A 25,773-nucleotide genomic window follows, 5' to 3' on the forward strand; every position below is an offset into this window, starting at 1 on the left:
GCCCACTGGTTTGGGAAGAGGTCTGGCAATCCACTTGGGGATTGCAGTGAGTGGAAGTAGAATCTGTATCCCTGAGATACAATGTTTAAGACCCATCTGTCCTAGGTAATGTACACCCAGTTTTTTGCATGCAGGGCGAGTTTTCCTCCTAGGGGTGCAAGTACTTGGGCAAGGCTGGGAAGGATGAAGGACAAGTCAATCAGAGCTTTTTCCATAGGATGGTGGCTTACCACTCCCTGTTTTTGAGGTGGGAGCACTCCATTGTTTAGATCTGTGCATACCCTGGGACTGTAGTCTTGGTGGTCTGCTGCCCCTGGGTTTGGATTGAGAAGGTCTGGGAGGGACTGGAAAGGACCATTTTTTGAAGGCCAATGCCTATTGAATCTAGGTGGCTGTACTTGTACGAAATCTTTAACAGTTTGCATAGATTTAGCTTTTTCCTCCATCTTTTTAAGAACAATTTCCGCTTTAGTGCCACACAAACGTTCTTGGTTTAATGGAGCATCTAGTCATTTTGCTTTGACGTGGTCTGGCAAGATTTGTTCCTTTAGCCAAGCATGCCTTCTAAGAACTGTCCCAGTGACAGCAGCCCTGTAAGATGCTTGTAAAGCATCAAAACCACACTGCAAAGTATGTTTTCCAACTTGGTTTGCAGAATGCATTAACTCTTGTAAATCTTTATGTTCTGCACAATCAGGAATCAACATCATTTTTTGTTTAATTAGTTCCATAATATGTGGCTGGTACTTTAACATGTGAAACTGGCAATTTAAAGCCCTGATAGCAAGAGTAGCAGAGGTGTATACCTTCTTCTCCCATCTGTCTAAAGCCCTAGAATCCCTGTCTGAAGGGGTAGGGTTTTTGGCTGTAGTAGCCTTAATGCCTTTAGGTCCCTGGAAAATGGTCTCTGGATCCACAGTAGGATTCTTAAATAGAAATTTGAGAGAGTCTGGTACCCTGTAGTACCAGTCAGGTTTCCTAGGAGATGGTGGCAAAGTATCAGGGGTAAGACTGGATTCCATGAAGACATCATCTACAATTTCCAGAACAGGAGTGATGGCTAGAGGACTGTGCTAGGGCAAGTTTAAAAATTCCGTGAGTCTGTTTTTAGACAGTGGGTAGTCCTGGCACTCTCAGTGGAAATGCTCTCTGAGGGTAAGTAGGGTTTCACCGAAAGACAAATCCTCTGGTGGAGAGGCAGACTGAATGGAATCCTCTGCACCAGAATCCTCATAGGTAGAATAAAGGCATGTCCTGGTAATATGAGGGGTCAGAGTCGTCGGACTCGATCTGAAAAATCAGAAGGAAAATCAATTATTTGTCTTTAAGAGGGGGAAGGCTGGCTTCCCCTAATTAAAGCAATAAGGTCTTCAGCCATTCTAAGCATTTGTTTCTGTGGCATGGGAGTTTGAGAATGCACTTTAGTCGTTGGTTTCCTAGGCGTAGTGCAAACTCTAGGCCTGAAAAATTCGGTAGTTTTAGTCTGAAACGGAGTAGTTGGTTTAATACGAACATCGGAAGGCCTAAATACACCCTCAGAAGCCGGTGCCTGCACAGCAGCTCTGGAACCATCCAAGGTAGAGACATCCGCAGTTTCCATAGTCAAAGAAGCATCTCGCGTCATACCAGACTCCGGATGGGTCTCAGTAGAGGCCAGCGAATCTGTAGAAGTGGGTATCAGAGTCTGCGAAAGTGCCTCACTGAGTACCAGCGGAATGGCGACTAGCTTAACGGAAGCACTGTCGGCAGTTTTGGACCTATGCAGTCTGTCTCTGTCTTTATCCTTAAGTGTTTTTGGAAGATCAGTAGTCGGATGGCTTATCAAAGGAATATGGAGAACGAGAGTGAAATAATTTAGCAACAAAGATCGCCCGATGACGAATAGTTCGGGCTCTGAACAGGCACAAAACCGACAGCGAGGAACGTCATGTTCTGGGCCTAGACAAGTGATGCAGTAAGAATGAAAATCTCTGAGGTATTTGCTTTCCACAGGCAAGACAATTATTATTTTTTTCTGACATCAGTTAGAGCAAGAAAAAAGGATCCCCCAATGGAGTAATTAGCTTTAGAAGGCTTCAGGTCTGAAACTCTAATAACGAAAATTTCAGGTAGCGGCCGACCGGCACTTGCAAACTGCTTCTGCTTCAGGCTCCGCTTGGCAAGAAAAGCAGATGTAAAGGCATCAGCTGCATGTTTTATACCCCTGACGACCTGATGTCATGGAAGAAACGACAGCATCCGACGCAGAAATCACAAGACTGGTATTCAGGCAGACTGAAGGCTACCTGCAGGCAGATAACCCAAGTGTGATGACTGCAACAGTGAAACACGAAGAACATCAATAAATTAAGCCTCCCAGGACTTCTTATTCTGCCATGGCTTCTATGCTGCTTACAACCCTATGTATTGCACCAAAAATCTCTCTCTCTCATCTTTCACTTTTATTATCACATCCCTCTTATTCCATATTCTTATTCTCTCCTTCCATATCTAGCTGTTAATCCAAATTTTAAGTATGTCTTGTTTGTATCTCTACAAGTCTTTCTCATTCAACCCGTGCACCCTTTCAGCCTAAATTCCTCAAATTGTCTCTTTACCTTTAACTATATACCTTATAGTATAGCATTTAAATTATTTGTATACTGTATACAGATAGATATATAGATACTACACTACTAAACATACACAAAGAGAATTTTTTTATCAGTCACTACTACGCTGTGTTATATTTCTGAACAATTATTAGGGCATTTACAATTCATGACCACAATGTAGAAATGAAAGTTACATACTTACCATAAAGCTAGATTCATGTTGACTTCTTTCGTCCGTCTTAACTATTGTTGATATCAAATCCAGTGCTGGCAACTTTCAGACTTTTGGATCTACGGCTGTGGCTCCTCCCCTACCCATAATCCCCCTCCACCCCGACAATTCCTCAGATCAAGCCTGCCTGCCTATGCAGTTAGTTCTTCCTATACTATGCACAAAAATGGGCTTGAATGACAACAAAATGTTCTAAAACTGCAAGAAATATAAGGCTCCAGACAGGTCCAGTAGGGTCAATTGAAAGTACAAGACAGTGACAATTTGGCAAGGGGGAGGCACAATGGTTAAGTGTTTACCTGACACTCATAAGACAGAGTTTGATTCTAACCCTAGAAAGAGAAAACTGGCTAGGCTTAAAATGTCCAAGGGCAGCTAGCCTAGTACTTACCTATGAACCTAAAAGCTGAGACAGATGAAAGAAGACAACACAAAATTAGCATTATGGTAAGTACATATCTTTCATATCTGATGTTATCTTTTCCATCCATCTCAACTGCTGGGACAGAGTCTACAACTACAAGGTCTGGGAGAACTCATGGAAGGATATTCTGAAGGATGGTGGAACCATCCACCACACTGGTCAAAAGACACCTCAGACCTAGACTGCATGCACTGTAGACTATTTAGCCGCAGCCCAGATATCGTCAACAGGGACTATAGAAAAAGTTGCAACAGCCCTAGTACAATCAGCTTTAGGTTTCGAAGGTAGAGACAGCTCTATGGACAAACACAATGCAATCAGACAACTGGACTGTGTAACCTTAGAGACATTAGTGCCCAATTTATCTTAAGAAAAGGAGAGAAAAACTTGGTCAGATTTTATGAGGTCCTTGGTATGGTACAAACAGAAATGTAATTGACAATGAACACCCAACAAATGTAAGAGATATTAACCCTTGCTTGAGAAATTTGGAAAGAAAGCTGGTAGATTAATTGCCTGATTCAAAGCAGAGTCAGAAGCAACTTTGGGAAGGAAATTGGGAACCATTTAAAGATGACCTCTGTCTCTGTCAAAGACATGGAGATATGAAATCCTCTTGCTGGGGTAAATGCCACCAGAAAAAGTGTTTTCCAAAAAAGGAATTTCAGTTCTGTAACAGCTGCATGTTTAAAAGGGGAGATTAAAATAGTAATATCCCAAGGCGGAGCAAGATCACTTAGAGGCTGTAGAAGGAAAGTACCCTGCAAAAAAGTTGTATCAATATTTTCGAAGCAGTAGTAGTAGCATGGTCTTCACCAACAACAAAAATTTGAAACAGCTGCCAAATTAACTTTGATGGCAGAGTAGCTAGCTCCTGCATTAAAAAGATCTGCCAGAAAATCTAGAATCAAAGGTAAGGCAGCAAAAAAGGGATCCACACCACTGGCAGATGCCCACATGAAAAATCTCTTCCACTTGCTTCTGTAAACATTTCTGGTGGAAGGTTTTTGAGATGACAAGATGTGAATCAAAGTGGACAAAAATCTGGAATTTCTGTCTAATACTGGAAGTGGAGAAACCAAGCTGTCAACTTCAAGGATTTGATGTCTGGGTGAGGCTTGCTCGATGGGAAAGAGGCCAAATTTGGAAGCTGATCCAGCACCCAGTGTGAGTACACCAGATGAGGCCATAGGAAAGGGAAATATGTCTGCCAAAGCCAGCAAGAAGTGACTAGGATCACCTTCACCAGGCAGCTTTCTGCAGAAATTTGGTTATGAAGGGAGTTGGAGGATCAGCAGAAAAAGGGGAGACCCGAGGGTCAAGGGTGAACTAGTCCATCCCTTGGTGGTCTCCCCCATGGGGAATCAGGGTAATGTAACTCCTGCATTTGATGTTCAACAGCACTGCAAACAAATCACAGCAAGACCGGCCCCAGTGGCTGAAAATCATGGAAGCCTCTGTTTCATTGAGTGTTCATCTGTGCGGCAGAAGAATGGATGTGCTCAACTGTCTGCTAATACACTGGACTCCCCCCCCCCCCCCCCCCCAGATATGCTATGCAATCAGAAAGCACTGGGAAGACATCGCCCACTGCCAAACCCTCATGGCCTACTGACAAGGATGTGAATGTGTTCCTTCTTGTTAATGCACCAGACCACTGACATATTGTCTACTTGAACAGCAATCACACCCACAGAGAGGGAGTACTGGAAGGCCTGCAATGCTAGGAGAAGTTCCCTTATCTTCAGAACATTGGTGTGAAGATTGGCTTCTGTTGAAAACCACATGGTTTGGACAGTCTTCCCACTGAAATGCTCCCCACGCTTCCCACTCCAGAAGGGAAGTGTCAGTGGTTACTGGTTCCTGGGGGAGGGAGAATAAAGGGACAACCTATAGAGACTAGCCACCCCTAAATATGCTGGCTGCAAAGTGCCACGAGTCTGACCACAAAGTGCACAGGATGGTGAAGAACAGACCACTGTTCTGACTGGGTCCACTGTAACACCTTCATAGTTAATCTGGTTTGGGGAACAAGGGTGATGGATGCCGCCACAGAGCCCAAAAGATGTAGGATGGATCTCATGGATCTACATCATATCATCAAACGCTTAATTTACTGAACACAATCATCAAACCCTAATTGTCAAACTACCTAGTCGTCGAACGACCCAATTATCGAACTGGAAATCATTGAATTATTTTACTTGGCCATCCTGAAAAAGATGTGTGATTGACATGCCGACTGGCCATGCTTCACCCATTATCTCATTGTTGTATGATCTTGGAGATGGTATACTTAATTTGCAGGGGGGTGCAGCCTCCCAAGGAGGAGGGGGTTGAGGGTTTGGGGCAGGGGGTCCAGCCCCCCTACAAAAACGTAAAAAAAAGCTTACTTTTCTTATACAAAAAGTATATGTACTGTACAAATAAATATCAAGGCTTTTGTCAATTTAATAAATATTTACTTTAAGTTTTCCATTTATAACATTATACACATCTTCTTAAAATGTACATACTAATTGTTTATTACTTGACGTCATACATGATGTTTTTGTAAAGATGGCTAATGGAGTTGCATACTGGAGCTATTTGGTATGCCCTATATCAACTTTATTACAAGCTGAGATAAGTACAAACTTGCAGTGTTATAAGATAGTACTGAATTGTATTTTTTTCTGTTTGTTTAATTGAATATTGTGTTAAAAATAGTACTGCATTTATCTGCCGATTAGTTTACTGAAAATTGGAAGCTGTCTCTCTCTGTCTGCACTTAGTTTTCCCCACCTGCCCTCCCTGTTCTTGTTGTGGTAGTAATCTTGGTGGCTTTGGAATTGACTGCCCCTCCTGTAAAATTGTGTTTGAACACTACCCCTGGGCCCATCTCATTTGCTCACTCAACCGAGTACAGTGAGATCATATTCTGATTTCAGACACTCCTACCGTTACCATCTGTTCAGCCCTATCCCAGATCTATCCTAGTCTAGTCTCATTAGCTTATCCTACCTAAAACAGAGAGAACATTTGAATAGGCATACCCAACTTAGGCCCTGAACTTGTCTGACTGAAGACTGCTGGAACAGGGCTCAGTTCTGAGGATTTTTTACCGGTTAATTGGATAATTTGTTCAAATCAGTTTGCTTGTTTTCTATTGTTTTATATATATATATATATATATATATATATATATATATATATATAAAACAATTTGCACTTTATCTGCTTTTACTGTATTTGTGTTTTTTTCTACTTTATTACCTTATTTTGCTTTTGCCTCTTCATAAAAGTACTCAATTGTGTTTATTCTGCTGCATTTATTACTGCTTGGTAGTAGCCTGATTAAATTGTAAATGTTATTCTAAGTCTTTTGGTTATTGCACTTGGGCTTCAGACCAGTTGTTTTATATTAAGAAGGCTTGTGGTCTGCACTGTTGTTGCAGGACAGGCAGCTTACATCCTTCTAAGTTGGGAATTGCTGATTGAAGGCTCAGAGTCTGTTATTCTAAAAGTATATTAGTTCTGGTTTAAGCACTTGGGCTCCAGGTCAGTTATTTTATAATAAGAAGGTTTGTGGTATGCACTCTTGTGGGAGGAGAGGCTAGATTCTACCCTTCTGAGCTGGGAATTTCTGGTTAAAGGCTTACTGTGCCTGCTCATTTGAACTGTTTTTTTTCTGATATTGGTGCACCTTGTCTGCTGTACCATAGACAAGATTCAGGCCTGCTGAATCTAGCTTTGTTTTATATAACTTGAGCACTAATCCAAGCCATCTTTTTTGGAGAAGGTTCCCCTGCACACTCGTGGCAGGAGTGTGCAGATAGAACTTGCCAGATTGAAGACTGCTGGAAAAGGGCTCAGTTTTGAGTTTTTTTACTGGTTAATTGGGTAATTTGTTTAAATCAGTTTGCTCGTTTTCTGTTATATATATATAAAACAATTGCATTTTATTCATCTGCTTTTACTGTAATTGTGTTTCTTCCCACTTTACCACCTTATTTTGCTTGTACGTCTTCTAAAAAGTACTCAATTGTATTATTCTGCTGCAGTTATTACTGCTTGGTAGTAGCCTGATTAAATTGCAACTGTTATTCTAAGCCTTTTGGTTTAAGCACTTGGGCTTCAAACCAGTTATGTTACATTAAGAAGGTTTGTAGTCCGCACTCTTGTGGGAGGACAGGCTAGATTCTGCCCTTCTGAGCTGGGAATTTCTGGTTAAAGGCTTATTGTGCCTGCTTATTTGATCTGTTTCTTTCTGAAATGTGCGTGCCTTGTTTGCTGTAGCCCAGAAGTTAGTAGTTTACTGGTCATTTTGGGCTAATTTCTCTCTCTCTCATTTCCGACAAACTTTCAACTTAAGCACTCAAACCATTTATTTCACAGCCCAGCACTTGCTCAAAACTCATAGCAAGCACTAATTAACCCTAGCACTAGACCCCCCTATACTGCTCAGAAGGACAAGGCTCTCTATTCGTCCCTGCCAGCTAATCAGTAAAACAGCTCACTTTACCTATTCAGGCATGTCCAAAGGGCAGTTTCAGGTGTACTCTCCAGTCCAACTGGTGAATCTGGGCATTTTGAGGCAATGTTACAACTGCCTCATGTACCCAGACAACCCTCTCTTCCTACCACCAAACACTAATATATGCGAGAGATGCAATAATACAGCCAAATTGGAGGCAAACCTCTCTCAACCCAAGAGTGGAACTGAAAGTCAAGAGGAGAAGGAAAATGCTTGCAACACACCACCAGTCTCACACAGACCTACTAAACCAACATGGGCAAATAACACACACAAATACACGAAAACATACTTGGAGGCTCTAAATAAAAATCTGCAAAAGCAACAGAGATATCCAAAGCAGACACCCAAGCAACCTCCACACCCAATCACAAACCATGCAACACATACTTCACATAATCAGTGTGCCACGCAATCACAGCCTTTAAGGTAAAATAACATACCCAACACACTAGTAATAGGCGACTCTATAGTCACGCACACTGATGTCCCACTAACTAGGCTAGACAAGGAGAAGGTTACAGTTAGCTGCCTGTCGGGCGCCAGGATCCAACACATAACACAAGCACTAAGGTCACTCCAGAACAAGTACAAATACAACTCTGTCATTGTCCATGTTGGTGTGAATGGCCTGAGATGTACCTCCCTGGACTACATGAAAAGAGACATGGAAGGGCTCTCTGACCACGTAGCCCAGGCCGGTATGACCCTGAGTAGCATCCTGCCCTCACCAAGAATGATGCCACAGTATAAAGAAAAAATTATCAATTTCAACAATTGGCTAAGTTTCTGGTGTCATTCAAAGGGGATCCAGTATCTGTCCACCTGGGATGACATGCTCGATAAGCCACATTGCTTCGCAACAGATGGCTTGCACCGGTCACCCTTAGGCTTTCAAATACTGGCCTAGGCTCTTGCCGCCCCCATAGTGCCCTTTTTAGGCAAGGCTCAAAAGACAAACCCACCACCACAAATAGAACAAGTAACCAAAAACTGAGGGTTATGCTACTCAATGCCAGAAGTCTAACCCTCAAAATGCATGCACTCGAGGCACTCCGCAGTATGGAGAACATCGATATCTGTGCAGTAACAGAAACCTGGTTTAAGTCTCTTGAGAGCACCCCAGCACTACCAGGCTATAACTCATACCATACTTTTCGACCGTAAAAACCCGGACCGAAACAAACGGTGGGGGTGTGTGTATCCATATTCATCAAGGATACCCACACCTCAAGGTTAGTGGCACAGCATAATGCCTCAGAGATCATCCATGTGTAACTAACAACGGGCAAAACTGCAATTCAAATTGTAGCTTGCTAGAGATCACCCACCATGACCCAGGAACCCCCATTCCGTGTTTCTGGAGACGCTGGAAAATATGAAGGTCCTACCAAATGCCCTAATATTGGGTGATTTCAATTACCCAAACATTAACTGGGAGAACTACTCCAGTACTAACTCCCTTGCCCAATGCTTCCTAGAATTTATAAACTCGAATGCCCTGGATCAACTGGTCAACATGCTCACCAGAGGTGACAACATATTAGACCTGGTCATCACCAACATGGGCGACTGGTGTTCTACACCTGAGGCCAAACCCTCGCTGGTTAGATCAGACCATAGACTAATCACTCTGGATATACACATTCCACCCCCACCCCCAATCAAGGAAACCACTGTGAAAAACCTTTCAAAAGCAAACTTCACATTACTTAAGACCGAGGTGGAAAGGTTCACAGCCCCCATGCTAAAGGACAACGCTGTCCAACCTGCTGAATCCCTTACAAGAATGCATGGATTGTGCTATCACAAGCAAAACCAAGACTCACTCCTCCAAGAAAAGGAAACCAGTCTGGTGGCCCCTGCCATAAACAAGCTATACAATAGAAGGAGGAAACTAGTGTAGAAGAGAGTAAAATCCCAAGAAGGAATGACATCCCTGATCAGTATCAGCAAGAAACTACGATCCCTCATAAAATCATCCAAGGCTAGCTTCAAAAGAAAAATTGCCAAAGACTCCAAAGAAGACCACAAAGCGTTCTTTAGCTATGTCAAGAACCTAAGTGGAAACTCTCAGATCTGCTCTGAGTTAGTGCAGAATGGCACAAAACACACTGAACTGACTGATACTGCCAACATTCTGGCAGACAGGTTTAGTGAAAACTTCACCCCCCTCTCACCCCCTAAATGGCCAATAACCATACCAGAAGAATATAGTGCCATGGCAATCACTGACACACAGGCTAAAACAGCCCTATCCAAAGCCAAATATACAGCTTCAATGAGACGAGACAGTGTCCCAGCCTGTGTCTTACATGAGCTCCAAAATTAACTAACCCCTCACCTAAACACACTGCTTAAACTCAGCCTCTCTACAGGCTACGTACCCAGAGAGGGACACACAGCAACCATTACCCTGCTCCACAAAGGTGAAGCCACAATGGACCCCGGGAACTATCGCCCTATAAGCCTGACTAGCCTGGTCTGCAAGGCTATGGAGCGCATCATCATGAATTCATTAACAGAGACATTGGGAACCTTCAAACATTGGACCCTACCCAGTTTGGCTTTGTTAAGGGCAGATCATGCCTCCTAAACCTGGTGGCCTTCTTTAAGACAGTTACCAAGGCTTTAGACAAGGGAAAGGAGATCCACACAGCCTACCTAGACCTCACAAAGGCTTTCGACACCATTCCCCATTCTGGTATTATAGACAAGCTCACCAGCCTAAACATTGACCCCTACGTCATGGGATGGGTTGCCAAATGGCTCATGGATAGAACCCACACGGTGAGAGTTGAAGGGTCTAGGTCCGACTCTAAACCAGTTACAAGTGGCGTACCCCAGGGCTCAGTCCTGGGACCCCTCCTGTTTGGTATATACTTCTCAGAGGTACAGGCAAGCACAGGAGGACTATGGCTGACCAAGTTTGCAGATGACTGCAAACCTGGGGGCCATAACTGACTCTCCAGCTGACACATACATCCTCCAGAAGGGTCTCACTGAGATGGATACGTGGTGTCAAAATCATGGCCTCAAGCTAAATGGAAAAAAGTGCATAGTCATCCCCTTTGGAAAAAACAAAGGACCCGCGAACTACCACATATGTGGTAGTTCCCTAAATACAGAAAATGGAATAAGGCATCTGGGGACCCAAGTAGATAGTAATTTCTCCTTTGATAATCATATTGCCAAGGTGGTTAGAAAATCCGTCTATGTGGCCCACCTAATCACAAAAGGGTTCGCATTTAGAACAAAAGAGGTTATTGTGTCCCTCTACTCATCACTCATTAGACCCATTATAGAGTACAATGCCCCATTTGGGATGTACCTTATAAGACACCTGCAACAGCTGGAAAGACCACAGAAGTACCTCACCAAGAGGATTACTGGCTTCAAACATATGCCCTATGCAGCCCGACTGAAGAAACACCAGCTGTACTCGGTTGTATACCGTTTACTCAGAGGTGATCTCTGCCTGACATACAATGCCATGCCCAACCCAGAATTGATGGACATGCACCACCTAAAAAAAAAAAACAAATCCCCAAGAGCCACACACTCTAGGGATCTAAACCTCAGCACAACAATAAATAGGATGTGCTGGAGGGATAGATTCCAGTCCCAGAGACTCCCCATGCTTTGGAACAGGATTCCAATCTACATTAGGCAGAGCCCCTCACTAACACTCTTCAAGAGAAACCTTGACGAGTGGATGGGAAAATGAAATTTTACCCCGGGGATCACTGCAGTGGCTCTGCTGGACAGAGGCACAGGGAACTAATCTAACGGGGCAGCGAAAGCCAACACATTCTGGCTAGGCTTATAGATGCCCTCGGGCAGATAACCTACTACTTACCTATGAACCTATAAAACAATTATATAAATTTTCATTCGCTGTTTAGGTGGTTCACTGAATAGGGGCTTCGACGGATAGTATTCGATGATTAGTTATTTGACAAAAAAAAAAGTTTGACAAAATGATATAGACCCAGATCACACTGTAGGATTTTGGTGAGGCAGAACCATGAGGCTCATTATTCACCCCTCACCAACCAAGCGACTAAGCAGCTCACCCTACTATTCAGGCATGACCAAAGGACAATTTCAGGTATACTCTCCAGTCCAGCTGGTGAACCTGGGTATCTTGAGGCAATGTTACAACTGCCTCATTTACACAGACAACCCTCTCCTCCTACCACAAAACATTAACATATGCGAGAGATGCAATTATATAGCTAAATTGGAGGCTAAGCTCTCTCCACCAAAGACTGGAACAGGCAGACATGAGGAGAAGATTAACACTTGCACCACACCTTCAGCCTCACATAGACATACTAAACCAGCACTGGCAAAAAATACACAAATATACGAAATCAAACTCGGAGGTTCTAAATAAAAACCTGCAAAAGCATCTGAGACCTCCATAGCAGACACCCAAAAAACCTGCACCTCCAGTCACAAACCAGACAACACATAAAACACAAAATTAGTGTGCCGCAGAATCACGGCCCTTAAGGCAAAATAACACATCTAACACACTAGTAATAGGCAAGTCTATAGTCAGGCACACTGACGTCCCACTCACTAGGCTGGACAAGGAGAAGGCTACTGTTAGCTGCCTATCAGGAGCCAGAATCCGCCACATAACACAAGCACTCAGGTCACTCCAGAACAAGTACAAATATGACTCTGTCATTGTTCATGTTGGTGTGAATGACCTGAGATGTACCTCCCTGGACTACATGAACAGAGACATGGAAGAGCTCTCTGATCATGTAGCCCAGGCAGGTATGACCCTGACCAGCATCCTGCTCTCACCAAGAATGATACCGCAGTATAAAGAAAAAATGATCAATTTCAACTACTGGCTAAGCTTCTAGTGTCATTCAAAGGGGATCCAGTGTCTGTCAGCCTGGGATGACATGCTCGACAAGCCTCGTTGCTTCACAAGAAATGGCTTGCACCTGTCACACCTAGGCTTTCGAATACTGGCCAAGGCTCTTGCTGCCTCCATAGTGCCTTTTTTAAGCAAGGCTCAAAAGTCAAACCCACCTCCATAAACAGCACAAATAAAAAAAATAAGGGTTATGCTACTCAACGCCAGGATTTTAAATCTCAAAAATGCACGCGCTCGAAGCACTCCTCAGTATGGAGAACGTCAACATCTGTGCAGTAACTGAAATCTGGTTCAAGGCTCCACAGAGCACCCAGCACTACCGGGTACAACTCATACCACACATTTCGGTCACAGAACATGGACCGAAACACAAAAGGAGGGGGTGTATCCATATTCATCAAAGATCCCTACACCTCCAGGTTAGTGGCGCAGCATGATACCTCTGAGATCATCCATCTGCAACTAACATCGGCCACATTTGCAATGCAAATTGTGGCCTGCTACAGATCACCCTCCATGACCCAGGACCACCACTCTACCTTTCTGGAGACACTGGAAAACATGAAGGTCCTACTGAACACCCTGATATTGGGCGATTTCAATTACCCTACCGTTAACTGGGAAAACTAAAGTGCAAACTCCCAGGTCCAGCGTTTCCTGGAATTTATCAACTTAAATGCCCTGGATCAGCTGGTAAACTCCCCTACCAGAGGTGAAAACATATTGGACCTGGTCATCACCAACATGGGCAACAGGTGTTCCGCACCGGAGGTCAACCAGTCACTGGTTAGATCCGACCATAAACTAATCACTCTGGATGTCCACACCACACCACCACTCCCAACCAAGGAAACAACAGTGAAAAACATTTCTATAGCAAACTTCACCTTACTTAAGACAGAGGTGGTAAGTTTCACAGCCCCCTTGCTAAATAATAACAGTGTCCAAGATGCAGGAACCTTTACAAATGCACTCTATGAGCACCTACAAGAATGCATGGATCATGCCATCCCTAGCAAAACCAAGACTCACTCCCGTAAGAGAAGGAAACCAGTCTGGTGAACCCCTGCCATAAACAGGCTATACAACAGAAGGAAGAAACTAGTTCAGAAAAAAAGCAAATCCCAAGAAGGAAAGACATCCCTGATCAGTATCAGTAAGAAACTAAGGCCCCTCATAAAATCATCCAAGGCTAACTTTGAAAGAAAAATAGCCAAGGATTCGAAAGATAACCACAAAGCCTTCTTTAGCTATGTCAAGAATCTAAGTGGCAACTCGCAGATATGCTCTGAGCTAGTGCAAAATAGCACAAAATATACTGAACCTACTGATATTGCCAACATCCTGGCAGACATATTCAGTGCAAACTTCACTCCCTCTCACCTACAAAAGGGCCCACAACAATACCAGAAAAGTGCAGTGTCCTGGAAATCACAGAAGCACAGGTGAAAACAGCCCTTTCAAAAGCCAAAAGCACAGCATCAATGGGGCCAGATGGTGTCCCAGGCTGAGTCTTGCACGAACTACAGAACGAACTAACCCCCCACCTAAACACACTGTTCAACCTCAGCCTCTCCACAGGCTACATGCCCATAGAATGGTGCACAGCAATGGTTATTCTGCTCCACAAAGGAGGGGCCACAACTGACCCTGGTAACTATCACCCCATAAGCCTCACAAGCCTGGTCTGCAAGGCTATGGAGCGCATCATCATGGAACTCATTAACAAAGACATTGGGAACCTCCAAACAATTGACCCGACCCAGTTCGTCTTAGTTAAGGGCAGATCATGTCTAATAAACCTGGATGACTTCTTTGAGACAGTCACCAAGGCCATAGATGAGGGGAAGGTGGTTCACACGGCCGACCTCGCCAAGGCTTTTAACACCATTCCCCACTCTGGAATTATAGAAAAACTCACCAGCCTGAACATAAACCCCTACGTCAAGAGATGGGTTGCCAACTGGCTTACAGACAGAACTCACAAGGTAGGAATAGCGGGCTCCAGGTCCGACTAAATCAGTCACAAGTGGTGTCCTACAAGGCTCGGTCCTGGGACCCCTACTGTTCAGCATATACTTCTCAGAAGTACAGGCAAACACAGGAGGACTATGGCTAACCAAGTTTGCCGATGACTGCAAACTGGGAGCCATAATTGACTCTCTGGCTGACACGGACATTCTCCAAAAGGGTCTTACTGAGACGGACACCTGGTGTCAAAGTCATGGTCTTAAGCTAAATGTTAAAAAATGCATAGTCATCCCATTTGGGAAAAACAAAACACCCATGAATTACCACATAGGTGGCAGCCCCCTTAATACAGAAGGGGTAAATAAGAGATCTGGGGACCCAGGTAGATAGTAATCTCTCCTTTGACAATCATATTGCCAAAGTAGTTAGAAAATCCTTCTATGTAGCCCATCTAATTACTAAAGGGTTCGCATCTAGAAATAAAGAGGTTATAGTTCCCCTCTACTCATCACTCATCAGACCCATCATAGAGTACAATGCCCCATTTGGGATGTACCTCACAAGACACTTTCAACAAATGGAAAGACCACAAAAGTACCTCACCAAGAGGATTACTGGCCTCAAACAGATGTCCTGTGCAGCCTGACTGGAAAAACTCCAGCTGTACTCAGTGGCATATCGCTTACTCAGAGGTGATATCTGCCTGACTTACAAAGCCATGTCCAACTCAGAATTGATGGACATGCTCCACCTAAAGAAATCCAAATCACTGTAAGCCACTCACTCTAGTCAGCTAAACCTCGCCACAACAATAAATAAAACATGCTGGAGGGATAGATTCCTGTCACAGAGACTCCCCATGCTTTGGAACAAAATTCCTAACTACATTAGGCAGAGCCCCTCACTAACACTCTTCAAGAGAAACCTTGACAAGTGGATGGGTAATAGAAAATACACCACTGGGATCACTTCATTGGCTCTTCTTGACAGAGGCTCTGTTAATTAATCAATGGGGCGTCGAAAGCTGACACACACTGGCTAGGCTTATAAATGCCCTCGGGCAGATAGCCTAGTACCTACCTATGAAAGTTTGCTGATGCAGAACAGCTAATCTTGACTCCAAATATTTGGCTACCTATGAAGTAGTGTCCAGGTGACATCCTATAAATGTTATGGTCTGGACTTGTGTTAATTTGAACTTCTCCAAGCCAATTGTAATACCCAAGTGATAACGCAACTAGACCAAGAGGTCTCTGGCTTGAATTAGCAGTTCCCTCATGTCGGCAGTTATGAGCCAATCATCTAGGTATAGGAACACCTCGAACCCATGCAGCCTGAGATGTGCTGCAACCAAGGCACTGCTTTTGGTGAACAACCAGGGGGCTGTAGTGAGATCTTAGGGCAGTGTTCTGAATTGAAAATGACTGGCTCTCAGCCAAAAGCGAAGGAAACTGCTGGACTTCATGGCCACCAAACACATCCAGTTGTCCTTTCTCAGAAGAGGTAAAATGGACTGAACCATGATAATCCAGAATGTTGTCTGTTTCACAAACTGGTTTAGGTGGCTGAGGCGTAAAATGCTTGCTGGTCTGATGGGACCTCCTGGATGACTCACTTGTCTAGCAACTCTGCAACTTCTTGAGCTGCTGCCTTCCTTTTTCAGGGTGGGACAGTGGGAAGCTTTCTTTACGACATTTTTGGTGGGCAGATAAAGGAATTACATTACCTCTGCTTACTACTTACTGTAGCCATGAATCAGGAGTGATGGCACACCAAGCACGAGTATGCAGAGATAGGTGACCTAGGGTGTGTCAGTCAGCAACAACTTTCATAAGCACTGGAAGGGTTTTTTGGGGAAATAGGCCTTGAAAACCCTGGTTCTGTGGACCACCTCTGCCTTTAAGGTGACATCCACTGGAATTTGTCTCCAAGAGTATCCTGTGTAAAATCCTGAGACTTGCAGAGTTCACAACCTCTTTCCACTCTTGGTTCTGGAAAAAGTTTTTCAAGGATGGAGAAGCAGATGCTGATGTCAAACGGGTTTTGCAGTCCTGTTCACTCCTAGTGAGTGTGTCTTTAACCTTAGGCCTAAAGAGGATGGACCAATCAAAAGGGGTATTTAAATAGATATTTTGAAGTTCTGCACAAACATTGGACATATATCTGCATTTACATTATCATGTGTGAAATTTCTATACATTAAAGGGACTCATGCGAACGACTATGACTACCCTAGGTCTGTAATGTGCATCTGTTGAAAATAGGCTCTGTCTGGTCAGACAAGCCCAGTCAGTAAACACGAATAAATGCAGGTTGAGACCTGTGTTAACAGATATAAACTGAAGGTCGGGCATTTCATCTGCTGAGATAACAACAAGTAGTACTCATTTGAAACCATGCTTTACCTTAGAAGCGACAGACCCTCTCCTAGAACTCTGAAAATCTAAAGACCACTATATAACAAAGACGGAATTTTCTGTAAACATCTAGTGAAAGGTACAGTACGTCAACATTAAAAGGCATCCAAATATAAATACATGGTATCCTGACAAACAACATGTGCTGGCAATTATGGCCAGTAGAACAACCAATATGTCTGTTTCGGTTATCATGTTAGTAGGAAAGTAACTGCCAGAAACAGGCAGCTATTCTTACATATTTCATGGCAGTATACTACAATACACAGTTGTGTGGACCCCTTTATAAAACAAAGAAAAACTATACTAACTTTGCTGTTAGTATTTTGGAATCAACATCATCCAGTGATGAGCTGTGAGCAACATGGAAAGTTCCGAACAACGTGCTTCTCTTTTTCTTGATTTTTTCAGCCTGAAAGGGAAAGAAAAAAGTAAAACTAAAAGGAAAGGTAATAGCGAGTGAATACTGGACACTTAAATAAATGACATAAAAAACTATTCTGCAAAATTGGGCTGGAACATTTAACATTCAACCACATCATATTAATCTGTTCTTAAATTAACATTACTGCAATTGCCAGGTCAACAAACACTTCACAAAGAATTAGTTTCATAGTCTTATTCTAACATTCAGGCTAATTTTATTTGGTCAGCTAACCATTGGTGATAACAATTACTAAGTATGTGTTTATACAAATTTATTTTTTTTAACTCTTTCGTGCTTAAAAGCAGTAAAACCTCATATATCATGGCAGCATTTCCTTCCTGAAGAGCTGCCACCTGTGCTATTTTCTTTGAAAACATAGCTACAAAGCATGACTTTAAACAAGTCTAAAATCTCTTGAGAGCTGTAATAGTTACAAATAATAAACAGCATCCTTGTTCAGCACACAGTCATCTCCATTACAGTTACTGTATTTTCAGAGTCGCTCTTGATTTTATAATGAATAAAAATAAAATAAAAAATGTAGGTTAGTGAAAATAAACTGTTGGTTTATTAACTGGATGGTGGACTGGTATAAGACACATCTACTGTGAACCAATCTAATGGTACAACACAATGAAAGAGAAAGACTGTTACACACCTACAATGCAGGGAATGAAAGCTAAGAAAAGCTGTGTGTGAAATAATAGAATGTTCAGTTTACAATGCAGATGTGCGATATTTACCAAAATACCATTTTGCAGTTAAGCCATGATAAAGGACAAATTATTATTCCAGGGATAAAAGGGGATATTCCAGGGCGACTCTCTGTCACTGCTGCCCTTCTGCTTTGCCCTTAACCCATTAAACTGTCTACTTAAGAGATTAGGTCACAGCTACAATTTGGCTTCCAGAAAACAACAAAGGCTTATCTTCATTTTGTGGACAATTTAAAACTGTATAGTTTATCAGACGAGGAACTGGAATCACGGTTGCAAGTGGTCAAAACTTTTTCAGATGATACAAGAATGTCAGTCATTTGGTCTTGATAAATGTGCAAAAGCAACCTTTAAAGCAGTAAAGCTGCAGCACCAAGAAAACATCAGTTTGGGACAGGAATGTGATATAAAAGAACTTGAGCAAGAGGAAGTCAATAAATATTTGTGAACTGATGAAGGACCAACAATAAAACACAAACAAATGCGAATAAAACTTAGTAAAGAATACTTTAAAACATTTAAATTAATACTGAAAACAATGTTGACATCTAGGAACCAAGTCCAAGCTATAAACCAATTGCTCTTCCTGTCCTAAAAAGAAGTTATGTCTTACTATAACGTTCCATCTGTATTGTTGATCCTCGTCCAGTTATTACGTATGGGTATCGGTTTCGAGAATGGAACCTAGCCGGCCGTTTTCCAAGCACGCATCAGCTTCAAACTCTCAAGCTAAACTCTTACCCACAATTCCCCTCTCCCTGTTACCTCAAATTGAGTTTGCAAGTTAAAGAAGGTAGAGGCTACCTCTGGTCAAATAACCTAAGAGAACTGGATGATGATATCCACTAGAAACCACAGGAGGAGGAAGGAGGGAGAGTCGTAATGACTGAACGAGGATCAACAATACAGATGGAACATTATGATAAGACATAACTTCTTTATCTGATATTAATTCTCGTTCATTCCTTACATATGGGACAGAGTCCCCAGCTACCTCTATTCCTGGGAGGCTCTCATGGAAGGACATTCCTGAGCACCATAGAACCAAAAGATGCTCTTACCCTGGAGACCAAATCCAATTTCTAATGATTGATGAAGGTATGAGGCGTAGCCCAAGTTGCGGCTGCACAGATGTCATGTAAAGAAGCTCTGGCATGGAAGGCAGCAGAAGTTGCCACCGACCTAGTTGAATGAGCTTTCATGGTAGTAGGCAACGAGATATTACATTGCGTGTATATAAAGGTCACACAGTCCTTCAACCATCTAGCTAATGTGACCTTAGCAACAGCTGATCCTAATCAAGATCCAGAAGAGGCCAAGAATAACTCGTCAGATTTATGAAAAGGTTTAGTCCTGTTGAGGTAAAAACGGATTTGCCTGTGTATATCAAGGGTATGTAGGCAATACTCTCCTCTGTTTGAATGGTTGGGAAAGAAAACTGGCAATTCAATGGCTTGATTAATGGACATTTCAGAGATCACTTTAGGCAGAAATGACGGATTAGTTCTCAGAGACACTATCTCTATGAAAAATTAAGTATGGACTCTTGATAAATAAAGCTTGAAGTTCAGAAATACGTCTGGCAGAAGTAATAGCGACCAGAAACAAGGTTTTCCATGACAAATACTTGAGGTCGCAAGAAGAGGCTGGTTCAAAAGGTGCCACTGTCAAAGCTTGTAGAACTAGTGATAAATCCCATGGTTGAATAGGTTCTCTAAAAGGTGGCTTCAGATGATTCACACCTTTTATGAAGGTCTTGCACAATTTATGGGACATATGAGAGGAATCTTGGACACCCTCATGAAAATTAGAAATTGCAGCCAAATGAACTCTAATGGTAGAGGCCGAAAGACCTGATTGAAACAGGTCGGCCAGATAGTCTAATATTATCGACACTGGTGCTGAAAAGGGGTCTACTTGTTTATCTTTCAGCCAACAGGTAAATCTTTTCCACTTACTCAGATAAGCAATTCTAGTGAAGGACTATGAGAAGCAATGAGAATATAACGTACTAGTAAAGAAAGATCATTCTGCCTGGCAATCAAGGAAATTGGAGTAGCCAAACCGATAGCTTCAGGCTGTTCAGGTTGGGATGAATCAGGTTCTGTGGGTGTGAGATCAACTCCAGGATTGGATGGAGGATCCATGGTAGATCTAGTAGGTGAGGCCAAAGGAATGGGAACCAAATCTGTTGTGGCCAATAAGGTGCTATGAGGATTACCTTGTTCTTCAACTGCCGGGCTTTCTTCAGAAATGGGGGAATGAGAGGAAAGGGTGGAAATGCGTAGAGAAGACCCGAGGGCCAATCGTGGACTAGAGCGTCCCTGGGAGACTGTCCTGGAGGGGGAATCAGGGCGAAGTAGTTGCTGCATTCGTAGTTGGCCGGGGATGCAAAGAGGTCGCAGCAAGGACGGTCCCAGTGGTGGAAGATCTCCGCCGCTATCAAGGGATTCAGGGACCACTCGTGAGGTTGCAGAATGCGCGTGCTGAGTCTGTCTGCTATTACATTGGAACTCCCGGGAATGTGCGTTGCTAGAAGAAAACGGTTGGTAGCCATTGCCCATTGCCATATCCTCATGGCTTCTCAACAAAGGGGATAAGATTTGGTTTCACCTTGCTTGTTGATGTACCAGACAACCGCCATGTTGTCTGACTGAATCGCAATTGTCCCAGACGGCAGCAGGGGATGGAATGCTTGCAACGCCAGAAGCACCGCCCTCAGCTCTAGAACATTTATATGCAGATGGGCCTCCGGTTGGGACTAAGTGCCTTGGACTGTCTGTCCCTGACATAGTCCCCCCACCCCATCAGTGAGGTGTCTGTCGTCACTGTGGCCTTGGGTTGCTGGGGGGAAAGGGGGCGAGACCATTGGGAGAGATTGTGTGATATCCACCAATTTAAATTCTGTTTGCACCTGTGGGTTACTCGAATCATGGCTGAAAGAGGATGCTGAAAAGGATACCATTGGGTGAGCAGTAGCCATTGTAGAAGCCTCATTGGGTGAGCAGTAGTCATTGTAGAAGCCTCATGTGAAACCTGGCCAGGGGAACAATGGTGATGGAGGCTGCCATGGAACCCAACAGCTGTAGGATCGAGTGAGCCATGGATTTTTCCTTTGAAAGGATTGGAATTAGTTGTTGCTTTATCCTTAAAATTCTGTGCTCTGGAATAGCAGCTCTGCAGTTTTTTGTGTCCAAGATAACCCCTATGAATTCTGTCGACTGAGATGGGGTGAGATTGGAGTTTTGCCAGTTTATAGTTATGCCTAGCCTTTGAACTGTGAGGAGAGTATGCCAGGGCTTTTTCCAGTAGGAGTCTGGTGGGGGCAGAAATGACCCAGTCATCTAGGTATGGAAACACCTGGAATCCTTGAAGTCGCAAGTGAGCTGTGACAGCTGCCATGCACTTTGTGAACACTCTGGGGGCTGTAGAGAGTCCAAAGGGCAGTACTCTGAACTGGTAGTGACTGGCTCCCGCACGGAAGTGCAGAAATGTTCTTGATGGCCTGTCCACCTTTATGTGGTAGTACGCATCTTGAAGATCTATAGAGCACATCCAATCGTCTTTTTCCAAAAGCGGGAGGATAGACTGTATTGTGACCATCCGGAATTTTTGTACTCTCACAAACCTGTTCAGTACACTGAGATCCAAAATTGGTCTCCAGTCCTCAGTTTTCTTTGGCGCCAAAAATAGTCTCGAGTAGAATCTGGATCCTATCTGGTCTGGAGTGACTATTTGGATGACTCTTTTTCTTAGCAGCTTTTCTATCTCTAGTGCTGCTTCTTCCTTTTGATTGGGTGGAACCTCGGGAAGATGTTTTGAAGGGACGGCACAAAGATCAAAGGGGATATGATAACCTCTGGTTATGATCCTTTGTACTCAAGAATCGGTGGTGATGGTTAGCCAGGCAGAAGGGTGCAAGGAGAAACATCCCCCGACCACCTCCAGAGGAAAGGAGTTGGGCCGCTCTTCAGGTGCACTGGTAGGATTGACCAGGGAAAGAATCCCTGGGACCCTGGTTACATGTTCCCCCTCTGCCCCTAAAGGGGAGTCTTCCCTGTGAGTTCCCCCACTCTGCCTCTGGGGGAGAACTCAGCCTGTGTGTCACAAAAAGGACTCTGAGATTTCTTGAACTATATCTTCCCACTCTTTTGGTTTCAGGAGAAAGCATGTTGAGGGGAAGAATAACGGACACCTACGGCAGAAACGGTCTTACCGTCTTGTTCACATCTGGCCAGTGTGCTTTTAACTTTGGGCCCAAACAAAGAGGAGGGCTCAATGGGGGCATTAAGAAAGGAAGACTTAAAAGGTTCCACGAAGATGCACAAGCACATCCAGGCGTGTCATCTCAAGACTGCAGGTGAACCCACCACTCTAGCTGCTCCTTCTGATGCGTGAGATATCAATCGCATAGAGGAGTTAGATATAGACTCAATGGTGGCCAGCTGAGAGGCCACTTTGTCATGGACCTCATCAGACACTGCACCAGCCAAGAATTCAGAGAGCTCAGAAACCAGATCCCTTTGAAGCCTGGTAAAGTGTGCCATATAATTTAGGGACCTGATAGCAAAGGTCGCTGAAGCAAAGGTGCACTTCCCTATTCTGTCCAGGGCCCGGGACTCTCTGTTAGGCGGATGGACAGTCTGACTTTCTTCTTCTGCCAGATCCTTTTTTTGTTGTGGCTGCCACCACCAAAGCATCTACAGGAAGACCTTTGGACCAATGGAGGTCTGAAGCAGGAGGGGACAAGATCTTATCTGGCCTCCGGGGAATAGATTCAACAGTATCAGGGGCCTTCCAAGCACGTTGCACTATTAACTTGACAAGTTCATCGGCAGGTGGGGTACCCAAGAGGTAGGGGGCTGGGTGCAAAAAGCCTGCAGGAACACATATTCCTCAGGGGTCGGATTAGAGGGCTGCCAGTCACCTCTCTGTTTCAGAATTTCAAGGATATCGCCAAAGGATACCTCAGAGGGTGACCAAGGGGATCCTTCCCCCTCATCAAAATCTGTGTCCTCGGTGACAGACTCCTCTGTGGAGTCCATGTGCTTCCTCTTACACGGACTTTTCCAGTGTAACTCCTCAGTGGGAGAAGCTGGGGAAGACAATGGAAAAGGGGATTCCTGAGGGAATATGTCCTGAGGCCCTTGCACCCGGTGTCCGCTAGGTGCGACTTGTGAAACCAGTGTACCAGTGGAGGGCGGAGGTATAGACAGTCCGGTATCGCCAGCAGCAGCGAAAGCCTTCTCCATCAGTTGGAAGGCTGGTCCATCCCGAGAGGAATGTATGTCAAGGACAGGGGGCACTCCACCCCTAAGTGGCTCAGCCTGCCGACTCGGAGTACCTGGATGGCTGTGGGGCAGCAAGCTATGCGTATCACAGCTGACATCTTGGGTCATAGCAAAACTTTCCTGCCATGAAGGCAACTGCGGTTCCTTAGTGAGATCCATAAAGGGGACTGCAGAAGGGGAAGACTGTACTATAAATCCATGGACTTCAAAGGCAACGAAGGAGGAGAATAAGAAGGTGCCTTTGGAGATGGGTGATCACCTCCCAATGAAGGATAGTTTCTGGGGGGGTGGGGGGGTGGAATACCTCTGGCCAAGAATGCCTGGTCCACAAGACGCAACACATCATGTTCAGAAAGACTTCTAGTGGACCTCACACAGACTAAGGGAGAAACAGGCCTGTCCACAAAAGAGGCAGACTCGGTGCCCATCTCATCTGATCGCACCGAGGACAATGGTGCAGAGAAAGACTGAACTACTGTAGTCTGCACCAAAGAAATCATTGGTGCCGATGTGATTGTCTGCACCGACATTGGGATCAGTGCAGAAGTGGTTGTCGGTGCCGAAACTGGAACCGACAAACCTGGAGTCATTAATAAAGGCCTCGGTTTTGGGAGGGGTTGAGATCTCTGGCCCAGAAATAGCCTCTGAAAAGGGAGATTTTAGAAGTCCCTTCAGTAACAGTTTATTTTTCCCTTCTAACAAGTTCTATTAGAAAAGTTTTCACATATATTACAAGGTGGTTCAACAGATAAATGGGAAGCTCCCAAACAATAAACAAAGAGTGTGCATCAGAAGTAGACAGTTTGTGTTCACAATCAGAACACCACTTAAACCCCAGACTACCCTTTTTATCTGCCATATTAATAAATAGAAAAGTGCCAACAATGGTACAAGACAGTACGCGCAGGTATGAAAGAGAAAAGGAAAGGGATTACCAACGATAGTAAGAAGAAATTACCACGCAGTAAAAAGGGTAAGTAAAGGACAGAAAAAAAGGAACCAGAGGAAATTACGAACGCTAGATGCGATAGGGCAAGAGACAATAAAATATCAACTTTTCTGACAGAAAAGTAATTTGTAAAGCAATTAAACAATTAACTGTACTTAGCTCAACAGAAGTAGCTTGACACAACCGGATAGCAATGCGGCAAACAAAATCTGTGGTAACAGGGAGAGGAGAATTTCGAGTAAGAGTTTAGCTTGAGAGTTTGAAGCTGACGCGAGCTTGGAAAATGGCCAGTTCGGTTCCGAGCTCGGAACCGATACCCATACGTAAGGAATGAATGAGAATTAACAATATCAGATCATACAGTTTTGAAGTGACTGACTGGCCCCAAAAGGTATTGGAAAGGTTGGACAGGAAAAGAAAGATGCTTCATGCTCACCAAATGATTTATAAAAATCAGTGCATACCAACACTATATATTCCCCGTTTTGAAGGAGGTATGGGTCTCCTCGAAATTGATTACATGCATAGATCTGCAATCGTAGGACTGCATACATATCTGGTGACCTCACAAGACCCAAACGTAGTGAAATTTTTAAAACACGAAGAGAACAAGTCTAAGATGACTTCCCTGCTTAATTCAGCAGAAGCATATCAACGTCAAGCAGGAATGGAAATCAAACTAGATGTACAAAAAACTCAGGCAACAACTGAATGTGCCAAAAAAACAAAAAGAATACAAGTTGAAGGAACAGAAAGTGAGAAATGTGGAAAATGCATATAGTTGTAAGTACAGAAAACTCTTGGAACAACCTCATGTTGATCAGGATTGAAAGCAGAAAAGATGAAGGACAGGTGAATTTAAACTAAAAGATGAAAGGTTAATATTGGCAGCCAAAATACTGGACTACATACATGTTGGTTTGCAAAGTCCATTGAGCATGTGACAGAAGCAGACAAAAGTATGTTTTGCAAAACAGAATTGAAAACAGTCACACATCTTGTTGCTGGTTGTGATATACTAATGGGAGAAGGAATGCATAATAATGTGGCAAGACTGTTGCATTGGGGATTGTTCAAATATCATAATATTGAAGTAGCTGGAAAACACTGGAAGCATGCCCAACAAAGCATTATAGAAAATGATGACGTTTATATTACATGGGATCAGTCATTACCAATAGTTCAAAAAATAGATGCAAGAAAACCAGATACAGTAGTCCTTGAAAAGAAGACAAAAGTAGCACTGATCACTGAAATTGCTACACCCAGTGACTACAGTGTTTTACGTACAGAGAGACACAAAGTTATAAAATACCAAGATTAGCAGGCAGAAACA

The 25,773-nt window shown here is 43.6% G+C and overlaps 1 protein-coding gene across 4 annotated transcripts in view; it reads right to left on the reverse strand.

Moving 5' to 3' along the window:
• Window positions 1-25,773, reverse strand: part of STIM1 (stromal interaction molecule 1) — a 2,200,738-nt gene that overhangs the window by 616,520 nt on the left and 1,558,445 nt on the right. For all 4 annotated transcript variants that reach the window (XM_044073040.1, XM_044073041.1, XM_044073042.1 and 1 more), the window contains exon 9: window positions 17,366-17,466. In XM_044073040.1, the coding sequence (XP_043928975.1) occupies window positions 17,366-17,466 (101 nt within the window). The remainder of the gene's footprint in view (window positions 1-17,365; window positions 17,467-25,773) is intronic.

This window comes from Protopterus annectens, chromosome 5.part1 (assembly GCF_019279795.1).
Source record: "Protopterus annectens isolate FY-2018-M chromosome 5.part1, PAN1.0, whole genome shotgun sequence".
NCBI classification, from domain to species: Eukaryota; Metazoa; Chordata; order Ceratodontiformes; family Protopteridae; genus Protopterus; species Protopterus annectens.